Source organism: Alternaria burnsii (genome assembly GCF_013036055.1).
Source record: "Alternaria burnsii strain CBS107.38 chromosome Unknown 750, whole genome shotgun sequence".
Lineage (NCBI taxonomy): Eukaryota > Fungi > Ascomycota > Dothideomycetes > Pleosporales > Pleosporaceae > Alternaria > Alternaria burnsii.
The window spans coordinates 3187388-3201602 of NW_024066108.1; the positions used below are offsets into that span (position 1 = coordinate 3187388).

Consider the following 14215-nt stretch of genomic DNA (forward strand, 5'->3'; position numbering starts at 1 on the left):
ACGATGTCGCTTTACAGACTCACCAGCAGCTTCAATGAAGATTAAACCAATCTCACTTCCATTAGACAAACTCTGTATTGTACTTTGGCTGCTCAGCGCTCGTAGCATCATTCTATCTTACCTGGGTATTCAAACGCAGGGTCTGCATGGCAGCATTCCTCGCCGATATTCTATCCCGTCTTCTATCACCATATATGGCTATGATTTGGCAGCCTCCTTCACTATACCTACGGTCTTCCGCCCTTCAGAGTATATAACCAGCTTGTTCAGATAACACGTAACCGACAGGCACTCTTTGCTTCATAATTCTGTTCATACGTCCACCTCACTCAATCACCTTTTTACATATCGAATCACCTACAATCTATAGTGGCACATATCCTACCACAGTCACAGTATTTCCTTAACTTCAGCAGCCTCACTGTCTTTAGCGAACGTGACCGAAGGAATACCTCTTACCTTGGTCTTGCATCTACGATACTTTCAGTATGTATAACACAACATATTGGGAACCAGAACAATACTAACGTAATCTAGTCTCCTAGGAATTCGAATATTTCCCAAATTGCTGCGTATTAAGGCATCTACTCCGCCATCATGGACAGTACCAGCGCCAAAACCCCCATCACCATCGACAATGAGAGCGAATCCAGCTGGTATAAGCAAGTGATCACCAGGAAGGTACTCTCAAGTATACCTGATCAATTTGAGAAGATACCAAAATCCGAGACACTCGAGTTCAGCCACTGCGAGATTCTTGGCCCAACGGTCCTCGCCAACTTGCCACAAGAGGCTTCACCAATGGTACTTGCCATCGGCACCTTTGACAGCAATCTCCTATACATGAGGCAGACTGTGTACGCCTTCGTACATGGATCGAAGCATAATCTAGTTGGATTTTTCCTCATCATGCAGGACTCGAGAGTGTATCGGATACCACACGCCCGTCTTCAGAACATCGATTTCATGGAACCCTTTTGTGATCTTGGAGACCAAACTGGTGGCCACCAAACAGTTTGCAACAGACTACGGGCCATAATTCTTTATTATTTCTCAGAAGCTGGGCATCTAAGGGGGTTTGGCCACTACAGAGATTTCTGGCAGGATTTTACAAAGTCGTGCGCGTGGATTGCGAATAAGGGGAGTCCACCAAAGCTGCAGATGGACGTACAGAGAAGAGACAGTCGACCGGCTTTGGACGCAGCGCTGATTCCAGTCCCAAATGCGGTTGTTTCGACATCTGAAGATGTCGCATCCAATAAGCGCAAAGGTGACGAAAGATCTGACTCGGCACCACGTAAGTTACAGGATCTTCCTTATCTCTAGGAACTAGAACTAATTTATCTTAGCCAACATCAAGCGCCGCGACTACGGTCACACAGTAAGTACTGGCCATGGCTTGCTTCAAGTCTAAGCTGACCTTACCTCTAGATACAACGACCCATCATCATCTCTAGATCGCCTAGCCCGGAGAATCCGGTCATGACAAAACGTATGGAGGCCCAGCCTAGAACCAGTAAGGCAGAAAACGATTTGCTAAAGGCTGCGATTGCTACTCAGACCAGACCGCTGGAAGTTAACCAGGCAAGAGTTCAAACAAATCACCAGCTTCAAGAACAAATCACCAGCCTCAAAGCTGAAGTGAGTCAAATCAAGGACGAATACTCGTATGGCCAAAATGCATATCGCGGCATTCAAGCTCGATACGATGAACTAAAGACGCAGCACGCCAACGCGCTCGACGACGGAGAGAGTCTCCGCGAGCAACTCCGACAAAGCCAGTTGCGTTGTGAACAAGCTGAGAAGAGAACGAACGTACTAGAGGCGGAGGTAGAACGACTTGAGCGAAAGATGAGGGAAGCAAGAAAAGCGTTAGGTGATCCGAGTCCTTAACGAGAGAGGAGAGAAGTGTTGCTCTAAACTATGGAGACTATAGCATCCAACTCGTTGGTTTGGAAAGGTAAAAGCATGCCGGCGTCATCCATAAGGGTTTCGAATGCTAGAATAGCAAATTTGGTTTGCATCTGGAAGTATTCTTTGCGAGCCAGATTTGGACTGTACGGGCGATATCCTCCGACCCTGCTTTTGTGTACAGAAGTGGTCAGGAACGTCTCCCTGGAGCTAGCTTTGGGTAGGAAAAGTCATTCCGGAGTACATACATTGGATCTCCACTTTCAAGGCAATCACGATTCTAGGAGTTGAGTAACTACCTTCATTGACCTCGTCGGGTTTGCCATGCTCACTGTGTACCCTAAAAACTGACCTCCGTAAAATGAGTACTCCGATACAGCAAGCGGGAACAGCAAACACACTGCATCTGTAGTAATATCTCCTTTGACTCAGTCTCATCACAATTCACGCTATGGCTGGAACACGCCCTACCGCGAGCATTCACACCAACACCCGCACTGTCCAAGATATCGTCTCCCTCCACAACAGAATACTGGAATGGCAAAGAACCTTGGACGAAGGACCTTGGGAGGAAGAAGAGGAGAGATATCGAAAAAGTAAGAGCAATGCTCGAAAAGTTCGTGCTTGTTCCAGCTATACACGCATTCACTGCTTCAATCAAGGACGCGAGTAAGGAGTTGAGTGATTGGACATGTGTGATGGATGCTATGGTCACGTTGAAGGAGGATCTTTGAACACCAAATGTAGAGGATGCTATGAACGAGCTGAAAGTGGCTGTCAAAAGTCTTACTGTGATCATGCTGGCTATTCGAGAGGGATTTTATCTACGAGGGAATCAATTGGGTCTCTCCGACTTGTCAAACGAACAAATGAAATGTTCCCGTTCTTATGTAGTCCTAGCGCATCTTCTCGAGCTAAATCGCTGAGATTTACCATAGCTTGTGTGGCGTAAAGAGAAGTTTTGTGGCGAGATAGCTCAGTGGCTGAAGCCTTCACCGATTCATCATCCGTCATTACCACAACAGATATATGATGATGCAAGTAGGTGATGAATAACTATGGGAATACCTTCTAGAGTATCCACACAGTAGAACAAGCGTTTGTCCTGCCGCAAGTAAGCTAATCAGTTATCGCCAAGCAGATCTCGCAGGAACGTAAGCTAGAATGTTTGCGTCGTGCCCGGTGACTTGTTAGCGTATAGCGAGTTTCTGGAGTCGCACGCTTCTCTGAGTGAGCGGTTCAATAATGGTCAACATAGCTTGTGATTAGACTCTTAAGATGCATGTCTTTTTTGATTCGTTTCTTCTTCCCTTGCATACTTTGTGCATAGAAGAAAAGAATTGGACATCACCACGTACCAATGTGCCAACCTTCGTCCGATGTCGGTTCCATGAAGTCTTGGAAATGTACTTACCCTCCTCTTTACAAATCACGTGCCCCACATCAGACGTCGCACTTCAGCCGTCGCATCTTCCACTTCTTTCAGTCCGTCTTGTATCTGCTCATTTGACCTCTCGGCCGATAGGCCCAACGCTGTATTTGGCTTCTCAATCTGCTTCTCCATAATCTCAGTACTGATGTCGACCAGCTCTCGTAGCTTTGCTTTGGCTATATCCAGTACGGCCATCTTTTGTTCATATGCAACCTTACTTGCATGCTCTGTTGGCAACATTGCCACTCTATCTTGTTCAATCGCGAGATGGCGTTGAAAACTGTTTATCGTAGTGTCGTAGTAGCGCATGGTAGGGGTAAAACTTTGAAGGACGGAAGCTGTGGGCAGTGGCTGTGAAGACTTGATGTCCGGCATTCTGGAGAGCTTTTAGAAATCGCGAATGTAACACTAAAGGAAGTTGTTCTCAGTGTAATCTAGTGGTTGACTGTAGTCAGTGGTTGCTGTTTTCTGGAGGATGACGATTGTTAGCAGATTGATATACAAGCCATAACAGCAGCCATCCGAAGCTCATCCATTCTGGAATTCTAGGGCTTCAGGAAGCTCATGCTGGTACTCGCTGGAGCCATCCGGAAGAACTACAAGAGTCGCAAAACATCTCATCCTTGGAAGCGGCTATTGTTGGACGAACCTCGAGTGGGCTACCATGGCGGCATGTTGGATGCTAATTTCTGGGGATTGGAAATGTTTGCGCTACCTAACAATGCTCAAAGGTAGATGTGAGATGTCGAAGACGCTATTACATGCGCCTAACTTGTAGGGTTATTCATGGCAGCTCGCGCAAGCGTCCCAGGCACGTGGTGACGCGGGGCAAGCGCGAGCTAAGAATGTGAACAAGCTTCCAAACCTCCTTGGTCTGCACATAGCATGATGGACGATAGTTAGCACTCGACATTGAACGAAGCGCAGCAATCACAACGTTGTGGATTGCTTCCGAAACTGTGGATGCGCTAACACGGTTTTCCGGATTGTCGTGGTTCGACCCTCTTTGGCACGCGCGTAGCTATCGGTCCATGTCCTTGGAAAGCAAAGAGATGGAACCGGGGAAAGTCTGCAAAGACGATGGGAATTGGTGCTTGTGAGGAGCGGACACCAAGGTACCATCAAGCACAGATGGCAGCATGTTGGCTGCACAGTGCGATACGAGGCGGCCTTGGAGCTCATTCGTTGGATGCTATCAACCCATCACGACATGCGCCATCAGCCAACGCGAAGAAGCAGCTGCATGGATGCAGTGTGCATATCTAAGCCAGGCAAGGCAGGTGCAGATCGCCAATTTGCTCACGGAAGATAGAAGAAGATCAGGCGCGCCGGCAGGCCCGAAGCAGACCGAGGCAGTGGGTGCAAGTCGAGCACGACCAGCCTCTCTGTTTTGTGAGGCAGCTATGGATGAGTAAGAATAGAGAGGACAATCGTGTTGGACTTTTCATCGACCTGCCTGTTTCGGCGCGCCGTTTTATCCGCCACCACCGGTTCAGTGGAGACGGCGCGACTTGGCACGGCCGCCACTGATCTGGGCGAGAGCTTTGCTGGGGCTTTAGTGAGCTTCACGTGAGGGCTGCATGGACACGGCCGCCAAGCTTGAGCCACGACTGCGGGACATGTGGGCCGAGTCGCGATAGGACGAGCAGAAACATGCTTTCTTAGGAACCCACCGACGGCGAGCTTGTTTGTGCGCCCGCAGCTCTAGCCCCGAAGAGGAAGGAGACATGGCGAACAGCGTCCATCTTCCCACATGTTTGGTATAGCAGCTACCGCATTGCAGGGCCAGCACCATGGCATCACCGAGTGCGCAGCCAACTGGGAGCGCTGTCTCTGCCAGGTACCAGTCCCGAATGCAACGTGAACCCCGCTGGTAAATATCGTCGGGCCAGGGTCTACTCAGCTGTTGGTCGTACAAATAACCGGCATGCCCTTCTGGAGCTTTGCTTGACCACCGACCGTGTCCAATTGAGCTTTTACGAAGCTGGTCGCATACAATATGGCTCGTTACCTCAGTGTTGCCGCAGCTTTGGCTGCTACCGGCGCCTGTGCCTTGACACCTGAGTAAGCTCATCATTGCATTGATTCCCTGCGCGTCAACTAACACGACAAACAGAGGACTCCTGAGCAACGTCCGCCGTGGCGCCGCCGACCCAAGTCCCGATGGCTCCGTCGCTCTCTTCTCATACTCGCAGTACTCCTTTGAGGAGCATGGCAGCGCAGGCTCGGGCATGAACTTGATCGACCTCAAGACCGGCGAGATCACAAAGTCCGGCTTGAACGCCAGCGAGATCAACGAAGTCGCCTGGATCCCTGGCAGCGAGACTGGTATCATCTACATCAATGGCACCAACGAGGAGGTCCCCGGTGGTGTTACCCTGTGGATTGGTGACATCAAGAGCCCCAACATGAGCACCATGGTCGCTTCTCTGGATGCGCCATACAACGGTCTCAAGGTTGCAAAGACCTCGACCGGAGACATGCACTTCTTGGTCAACTGCATGGCTTACCCCAACGGCACAGCTGTCAACCCAGAGACCGAAGTCACCCCGGTGACTACTGCTCGCTACTACTCGGACATCTACGTCCGCCACTGGGACACTTGGCTGACCAAGAACCGCTACAACCTCTTTGCCGGAACTCTTTCCGCAAACGCCAGCTACGCCCTGTCCGGTGCTGGGATGAGGAACGTGCAGAAGGGCATCAACTTCACCACCACTCAGCCCGAGACTCCCATCCAGCCGTTTGGTGACTCCAGCGACTACGACATCAGCCCTGATGGTTCCATGTACGCTTTCGTGAGCAAGGCCCCCCAGCTCAACAAGGCCAACTACACTGCCTCATACACCTATGTCGGTGCTTTTGCGTCTTCTGACGCTCCTGTCGCTTTCAACGGTCCCGACTCCGAGGCCGCTAAGGCTGGCCACCAGGGTGCTTCTGGTCTTCCTTCCTTCTCCACCGACAGCAGCAAGCTCGCCTACGTACAGCAGGATGAGGACTACTACGAGTCCGACAGGTGGATTCTGTACACCGTCGATGTCGCTGTCCAAGGTACCGGTGTCGCTGTCAGCAACTGGAAGTCTTTGAGTGCTGGTTTCGACCGCTGGGTTCAGGGACCCATTACCTGGGCTCACGACGACTCGTCCATCTACGCCACAGCCGATGACTACGCTCGCGTCAAGATCTTCAACTTCCCCATTACCGCCGACGAGAGCTTCGTTCCTGAGCCCATGACCTCCAACACCTCAGTCTCAACTTTCGCGCTCCTTCCCGACGGTTCGCTGTTTGTCGCCGCCACCGCCATCTGGACTCCCAACGAGTGGTACATCCTCGCTGACGGAAAGAAGACGACTCTCCTCGACGCGTCTCAGGTTGACCCCAACCTTGCTGGTCTCGGATCGCACACCGTTTCCGAGATCTTTTTCAACGGCTCCAACCCCGAGCTCAAGCAACAGCTCCACGCCTACGTCGTCAAGCCCACCTTCTACCAGGAGAACGTAACATACCCGCTCGCCTTCTACATTCACGGTGGTCCCCAGGGTAACTGGGGCAACAGCTGGTCCAACCGCTGGAACCCTCAGGTCTGGGCTGACCAGGGCTACATCATCGTCGCCCCCAACCCAACTGGATCTACCGGTTTCGGACAGTTTCTCACCGACTCTATCCAGGGCCAATGGGGTAACTGGCCATACCACGATTTGGTCAACGCTTGGAACTACGTCAACACCAGCATGCCATGGATCGACACCAAGAACGGTATCGCGGCCGGTGCTTCTTACGGTGGTTACATGACCAACTGGATTCAGGCTAACGACCTCGGCAACGAGTTCAAGTGCCTTGTCACCCACGACGGTATTTCCAACACTGAGGGAGCATGGGCTTCTGAGGAACTCTGGTTCATCCGCCACGACTACAACGGCAGCATCTGGGACTCTGGCGCGTACCGCGAGTGGAACCCCCAGAACCACATTGCCAACTGGTCCACTCCTCAGTTTGTCATCCACAACACTCTTGACTACCGCCTGCCTGAGAGCGACGGTCTGAGCTTGTTCAACATCCTCCAGGCCCGCGGTATCCCATCTAGGTTCCTCAACTTCCCTGACGAGAACCACTGGGTGCTTAAACAGGAGAACAGCTTGTTCTGGCACACTGAGATCTTCAACTGGATCAACCACTGGTCCAAGGGTGAGCCTTTGGACGACCTGCCAATCGGTAACTAGGATGGTTTATCATTGCGCGACTGGTGGAACAAGGGAAAGTTGCGAAGACTGCTTTGCTCTTGTAGCATTAATGAGTACCCATTGATGAACGATTAATGATAATATGTTATTGACAAATTCTACTTTCCCAAACACTACAGTGAATTTGCGCCTGTGTCTTGAGTTGCGGATTACCTTGCAAGCTACAGGCCTCCCAGCATGCACACTACCGATGTATGGGAAAGACCAAAGTCCATACGCACCTACCTAACCCACCGGATAAGGTTATCAACCTTGATAGCTGTGCGGAGTAGTGGTATGCGCTCCTGATATTCGAGTAATCTTAGTAGCTCATGGTTATCAATGTCCCTAGCTAACGACCATACAATCCGAACTGACATGGTCGCGCAACCTGTGTGAGCGTTGGTACTACATACGCAAGAGCATGGGCTCTAGGCATCAAGCGCCGCTCCCACTACCCGGTGGCTGGTATCCAGCGGCTCTAGTACCCAGGAATAACCGCGTCTGTCCAGGTACGTACCTATTCCCGGGCGGGGCATGCGCAGGCTGCTGGCCCCATCTTGGCATTTTGATATGCTTTCGGTTCCCGGCAACAACTGCATGCTGCACTAATAAGTGTGTCTTGACAACATGCTGATACGCCAACAAAATGACTCGACTATCCTACCGCGTGTGCATCGTTCGATTCAACACCCATATCAAGATTCCAGAAGCTTTCCTCGTGAAGTCTACTGCTGTATGAGGGGCGAGGAGAGATAAGCAGCCGCCATTGCCACCCTGCCAAGTCGCATCCTCGACTGTTCTGTAATTATCGAGAGATCCTACTACGCCTCGATGTGTTGGTGTGTGTATGTGCGTGGAAGGATCACCAGGTGATTTCTTCTGACAAACAGCCCATGCCAAGGGGAACGGAAAACAGCGGGTCATCAACGGTGCAATGTTTACAAGGTTGGGATGAGATGCCAAAATGTGCCATGCTGCTGGGCGAGGTAAAGCTTCCGCTGATAGAAGCGAAGCCTTGCGCCAACCAGCATATGGGTTTCTTCGGTCCTCTTGTCTTCTTTCGTCACGTTTTCATCTAGCCTAGGAGATAAGCGTATGGGTATGGTTATGCCAATGCTGGTGCCATGTCTTCGAGAAAGCGATGAGGCGTCTGCGCTAGGTTAAGATGGGAAGGATAACGCGATACTTGATTGGTGTGCTCATGCAAAGCTCTACGGAAATATGCTGCCGCGTCGTTGAGCTGCCTGTTCGGGTTTGGTGGAGTTACATCGCATGCAAACGAAGTCTGTTTCATGGTGTGGAGAGCAGCCGAGTCGAGAAAACGCCCAGCGGGACGGAAGGCTGGGCGCCATGGCGGAGCGGCAGCAGTCTTCGGCGGTGATGGAAGTGATGACACATGCCTTTCTTCGACACAATGGACGGACCGACCTCTTGCTTCGTCGTCGATACCGACGTCTTCTATTCAAAGACCATGTATGACCTTTTTTACGGCCTGTCACTCCGCGTGTGTAAGCCTGTGTGCGCATGTGCGCTTCCGCATCGCCCTGCGGCGTGGTGTCATGGCACAGCATGTCGTCCAGATAAGAAAGAGCTAGGGGTATCACCCGTGTGAATGGTTGGAATCATCCATGCAAAGCGTGATCAGCAACGCTGCCAAGTACCGAAGCACTCAATCGATGTTGTCGCATGCGCCGAAATACCCATTTTCCATGGAGCTTGGCCAGCCGAAGCCCTGCAAAGACGGGTACTAAGCTCTAAACTGTAGTCTTGCTTTCGGCATCGCCCAACCGCCCAGACTTTGCCCAGTCACCGGCTGGTGATAAGACGGGCTTCGCGAAATGGCCTCTCGAATCTGTATGGGTCGACCGCCGGCCTGGGGCAACTAGTTTGATCCCTGGCAAAGTGGTGGAGTGTACCCACACCAGACACCTGCTCGAAAGAGAGACAGTCAAGGAATACCAAGACGGCGCTTGAAAAGAGCACATTTGCCGCTCGTGTGTTACAGGAATTGCGGGCTACGACTATAATTGCAGTCGACTGCCCGTTTCCCTGCTGTTCAGCAGCAGCTCATTCTTTTTCCCCGCTCAACTTCACCCCTGTCTGCTAGTCATGACGACGAACGCTGCATCCAACGCCGTGGACATGGCCATGTCCAACGAGCCCGCCAAGGCTGCTATGCCTCTGTACGAGGTCGATGAGAAGCGTGCCCTCTCGGATGAACGCACGCCATCGACTCTCAGCCATCAGCCCCATGACCCCGATGTCTTTGATGCAGACTTGGAAGGCGAGGAACCCACGGAGGAAGACTTGAAGACACTCCGTCGTGTATCCGGAAAGATTCCGTGGACTGCCTTCACCATTGCGTTCGTCGAGCTTTGCGAGCGTTTCGGATACTACGGTTGCCAGGTGTTGTGTACGTCATTGCCCATCAACATACTCTAACTAAAGCGCTGACTTCTTTCCAAGACACCAACTTCATTCAACAGGACCTTCCTGTGATCGATGGCGTCGTACAATCCACTGGTCGCGATCCACGTGAAGAGGGTCAACCAGGTGCGCTTGGCATGGGTCAGCGTGCTTCCTTCGGTATCGGACAGTTCAACTCTTTCTGGGCGTACACCACTCCCATTATCGGTGCCATCATCGCCGACGAATACCTCGGTCGTTTCAACACCATCTTCATCGCCATTGCCTTCTCTATCCTGGGCCATATCCTGCTTATCATCTCCGCCATTCCCCCTGTGCTCACTAGCGGCAATGCAATTGGACCTTTCATCCTGGGTGTCATCACCCTTGGTTTCGGAACTGGAGCATTCAAGGCCAATATCTCCCCACTAATTGCTGAACAATACCGCCAGACCAAGCCGCGTGTCATCAAGGATCCCAAGACTGGCGAGCGTGTCATCTCTGACCCCAACATCACACTCTCCCGTATCTTCTTGTGTAAGTTATCACCCGCTGGCACACAAGAACCAGCCCACTGACATACCTCAGACTTCTACATGTTCATCAACATTGGTTCCCTCACTGGACAACTGTCCATGGTGTACGTCGAGAAGTACGTTGGTTTCTGGTGCGCGTGGCTGCTACCCACCATCATGTTCTGCTTCTGCCCCGTCGTTCTTTGGGTCTGCAGGAACAAGTACCACCGTACTCCCCCCACTGGTTCCGTCCTTATCCGCGCCATCAAGGTCCTGAAGCTTGCCACCAAGGGCAAGTGGTCTATCAACCCCGTTACCACGCGCAAGAACTTCAAGAGCGAGCGTTTCTGGGAGGATGTCAAGCCCAGCCATCTCGGTGCGAATAAGCCTGGTTGGATGCAGTTCGACGACGCTTGGGTTGACCAGGTTGCTCGTGGTCTGCGTGCGTGCTCTTGCTTTACCTGGATCCCGCTCTACTGGCTGTCATACAACCAGATGAACAACAACCTTACCTCGCAAGCCGCCACAATGACACGTAACGGTGTTCCCAACGATGTCATCACCAACCTTAACCCTATCTCTCTTGTCATCTTTATCCCTATCGTAGACAACTTCCTCTACCCCGCTCTCCGCAAGGCAAACATCCGCTTCACTCCTATTAAGCGTATCGCTTTCGGTTTCATCCTTGCGTCTTTCGCCATGGTCTCCGCTGCCGTTATCCAGCACTACATCTATGCCGAGGGCCCCTGCGGAAAGTACATGAACAGCTGCGACGACCCAGCCCCACTTAACGTCTGGACCCAAGCCGTTCCGTACGTTCTCGTTGGATTCTCCGAGATCTTCACATCGATTACTGGACTCGAGTTTGCCTTTACAAAAGCCCCCAAGAACATGCGTTCGCTGGTTACCTCGTACTGGCATTTCATGTCTGCCTTTTCCAACGCGCTTGGTCAGGCGTTCGTGTCGCTATCTGAAGACCCGTTGTTGGTTTGGAACTACACGACTGTTGCCATCTTGGCATTCATCGGTGGTATCCTCTTCTGGTTCCACCAGCGCAAGACGGATAAGCAGGAGGACGTCCTCAACATGCTTCCGGACTCCAACTACATCGGCAAGGACCGGAGACACAGTGTTGAGGAGGGTATTGCTGGACACAACATCGAGGCGCATGTGCGCACTTAGGTTGTGATCGTACGCAGCATGATGCGATACGTTGATGTTTACGAGCGTGGCTACTGAGGGTGGCTTTACCTGTGGATCTGTTATGATCGATGATACCTATTTGACTTCCAGACTGGAAGCTGATTAATATACGAGTCTTTCACTTACCTCATATGCCTGCTTTTCGTCTTATGCTGATTATGCACCATATCATGTTTCGCTGCATTGAAGACGACTTTCCTCAATCACGCCAATGTATAGGGGGGCTTGAATATATACGAGCGGAATTTTGAGCCACTGTTGCCTTGCGTGCTCGTTCCGCATACCGCCGCAGAATCGCACCCTTACTAGTCATGCGCCAGCGACATCGGAAGCGAGGCGTGAGTGAGGTGAACACAAGCCTTAGCCTCAACAACAAGGTCTGACCTATTGCTTGGAACTCTTTTGGCGCCTGCGTACGCTCTTGGTAGTGAGTAATCTCTCAATGTGGTTCTTGGGTTGATCTGTTAGCCGCGATGACGATACGGGCGAATTACTTTCACGTTCGACTTGGTGTGTTCAACACAGACACACAATCCGGCACTGGCGCACAACACTCTACTGTCTATCGCTGCCCATGTCTATTGTACTTGTGCACTACTATATAAAATGCTGCGTAAGCTATTGGTCGCTTTATATTTCCATATACATGCTAGCCTCTGCGCATGTGTGACTGTTGTGTGACGAGGTTGAGTATTGCCCCATGCTCTAAGCTCACCGAGTGGATTTCATCCTCAGGTTCGGTGTAGCCATGTAAACATCTTTCTGGTGGATGCCCGGTATACTTGAACACGGTAACGATACTATGGTGACCAAACTTTGCGCGAACAAGGTTGGCCAGATTTCGGGATCGGCATCGAGAGGGAGCGAGCCCGTGGGTAAGAGATTGACGGATGCGGTCTGTTCAGGGAAGATCGGTGGGCTGCGGAGAAGCGTGCGGGCCGTGTGGGGTGTCGATTCTTATGACGTTGACGTTCGAAGCCATGGCCAAGCGTTGCGTCGAGAGTGGGTCGATCAAGGAGAAAAAGAGGCGCGCAGTGCGAAGCGTGGGATGTGAAGTGGTGTGTGCCTTGATACCACCGTGGAGACGCGTCTTCGAACGCGCCAAGGCCCGTCCCACTCGTGCCGTCATAGTGGCTTCTCCGCAACGTCGACGTGTGCCCCTACACACATCCTACGGGAATACGTTCTTGGAGCTCCAAAGTAATACAGAAATATCGCAAGCACATTCATTGTATCGATCCACCAGAAAGTGCAATAGTCTCGCGATTGTGTCGAGCCTCATGATGCCCTCTGGTGAGCGCTTATGGCGTGCTCGAGTATATCCAACGCTGTGGGTCCTTATGTTGATGGGCCCCTCGACAGAAGGTCGTATCAATGCTTGGTCTCTCGTTTCACCTTTCAAGTCGCATCTGGCTTATAGAGACCTTCCCATTGTAGTGTGTAGCGGTGTAAGTCGTTCAGGAGACGGTAGGTATGAAAGGAGGGTGTCAGTATCCACGAGAGCTACGACAATGTAAGCGACGGAAACTGTAAGGTAATCACAGATATCTGTGAAGCCGCTTTCGAGCGAGGCAAAATAGTCATCATACTTTTCACCAAAGTCATTTCGACATCACCGTGTCGACTGAGCCTGATTCACTTCGAAGCTCGCGCAGTTGACTCACAGACCACAGCAAACGCTGAACCGTGTGAGACGCAAGACCGAGAGCAGCAACTCAAATGACTTTCTACAGCTCCTTGCAGATCATCATCGTCACTAAGACCTCGGTACCAACATCCAATTCTGTATACCGCTACAGCAATGGACGAAGTATCAAGCGATACCGATATCAGCATAACATCAGTTCGCTCATCCATCCTCTCACCCTCAAACCCGCCTTCTCCTCCGCCCACCTTTCTCACCGTCTATCAAGTCAGCCTCGTATCAGCCTATAAATCTTGCGACGACCGCATCAACAGTCTTATGAACACTGTCGTCGACCTCGAGATCAGCGTGCGACGCGAGCGCGATGAACCGAGCCTCCGATATCTTGTGGAAGAGCTGGATAAGGCGCAAGAGCAATTGGTACTGTACAGAGACGTAAAGCGAAAAAAGGAGAGAGAAATCAAAGAAGAGGAGAAGAAATTGAAGTTGATTGCGGGGACTGGGTCGATCGTAGCGAAGAGGCAGTTGAACGACATGGGCATACATATGAGTAAGGAGAGAACAGTGCTCTGTCTGCGTTGATAGTGTAGCTGGCCGAAACATGCTTGCTGTGGATCGCAACACAATGCGTATTGTGCTTAGTTCAATTGGACCTTGAGCTGCTTTAAGAACCACGAGTTGCGGCAGATATAATAAAAAGACACGAGTGAATTGCAAACACAGCTCGTTGTGGACTTCATCAACGCACCATTTTTCATAAGAGGAAGTATATCGTTAACCTCGACGAGCAGAATGGGACGGGTTGAGTCAACGTCCAGGACCAAAAGGTTGAGATTATAGATGTATACAGGGTGGTTTTACAGGTATTAGAATACAGAGG

General features: G+C 51.3%; 5 protein-coding genes across 5 annotated transcripts; 4 read left to right on the forward strand and 1 right to left on the reverse strand.

Moving 5' to 3' along the window:
• Window positions 1-597: 597 nt before the first annotated feature.
• GT037_002509 (uncharacterized protein) lies at window positions 598-1893 on the forward strand (the record flags this gene model as incomplete). Its single annotated transcript, XM_038927556.1, has 3 exons — window positions 598-1297; window positions 1350-1381; window positions 1432-1893. The coding sequence occupies 3 exons, from the start codon at window positions 598-600 to the stop codon at window positions 1891-1893; spliced, it is 1194 nt and encodes a 397-aa protein (XP_038790848.1).
• A 1447-nt stretch (window positions 1894-3340) lies between these two features.
• GT037_002510 (uncharacterized protein) lies at window positions 3341-3718 on the reverse strand (the record flags this gene model as incomplete). The annotated part of the gene is made up of 1 exon (XM_038927557.1): window positions 3341-3718. One exon carries the CDS (start codon window positions 3716-3718, stop codon window positions 3341-3343), a length of 378 nt encoding a protein of 125 aa, XP_038790849.1.
• A 1624-nt stretch (window positions 3719-5342) lies between these two features.
• Window positions 5343-7563, forward strand: GT037_002511 (dipeptidyl aminopeptidase; the record flags this gene model as incomplete). The annotated part of the gene is made up of 2 exons (XM_038927558.1): window positions 5343-5407; window positions 5460-7563. 2 exons carry the CDS (start codon window positions 5343-5345, stop codon window positions 7561-7563), a joined length of 2169 nt encoding a protein of 722 aa, XP_038790850.1.
• Window positions 7564-9675: 2112 nt separating this feature from the next.
• On the forward strand, window positions 9676-11669 carry GT037_002512 (ptr2-domain-containing protein; the record flags this gene model as incomplete). Its single annotated transcript, XM_038927559.1, has 3 exons — window positions 9676-9979; window positions 10033-10509; window positions 10561-11669. 3 exons carry the CDS (start codon window positions 9676-9678, stop codon window positions 11667-11669), a joined length of 1890 nt encoding a protein of 629 aa, XP_038790851.1.
• Window positions 11670-13491: 1822 nt separating this feature from the next.
• On the forward strand, window positions 13492-13917 carry GT037_002513 (uncharacterized protein; the record flags this gene model as incomplete). The annotated part of the gene is made up of 1 exon (XM_038927560.1): window positions 13492-13917. One exon carries the CDS (start codon window positions 13492-13494, stop codon window positions 13915-13917), a length of 426 nt encoding a protein of 141 aa, XP_038790852.1.
• Between the last annotated feature and the right edge of the window lie 298 nt (window positions 13918-14215).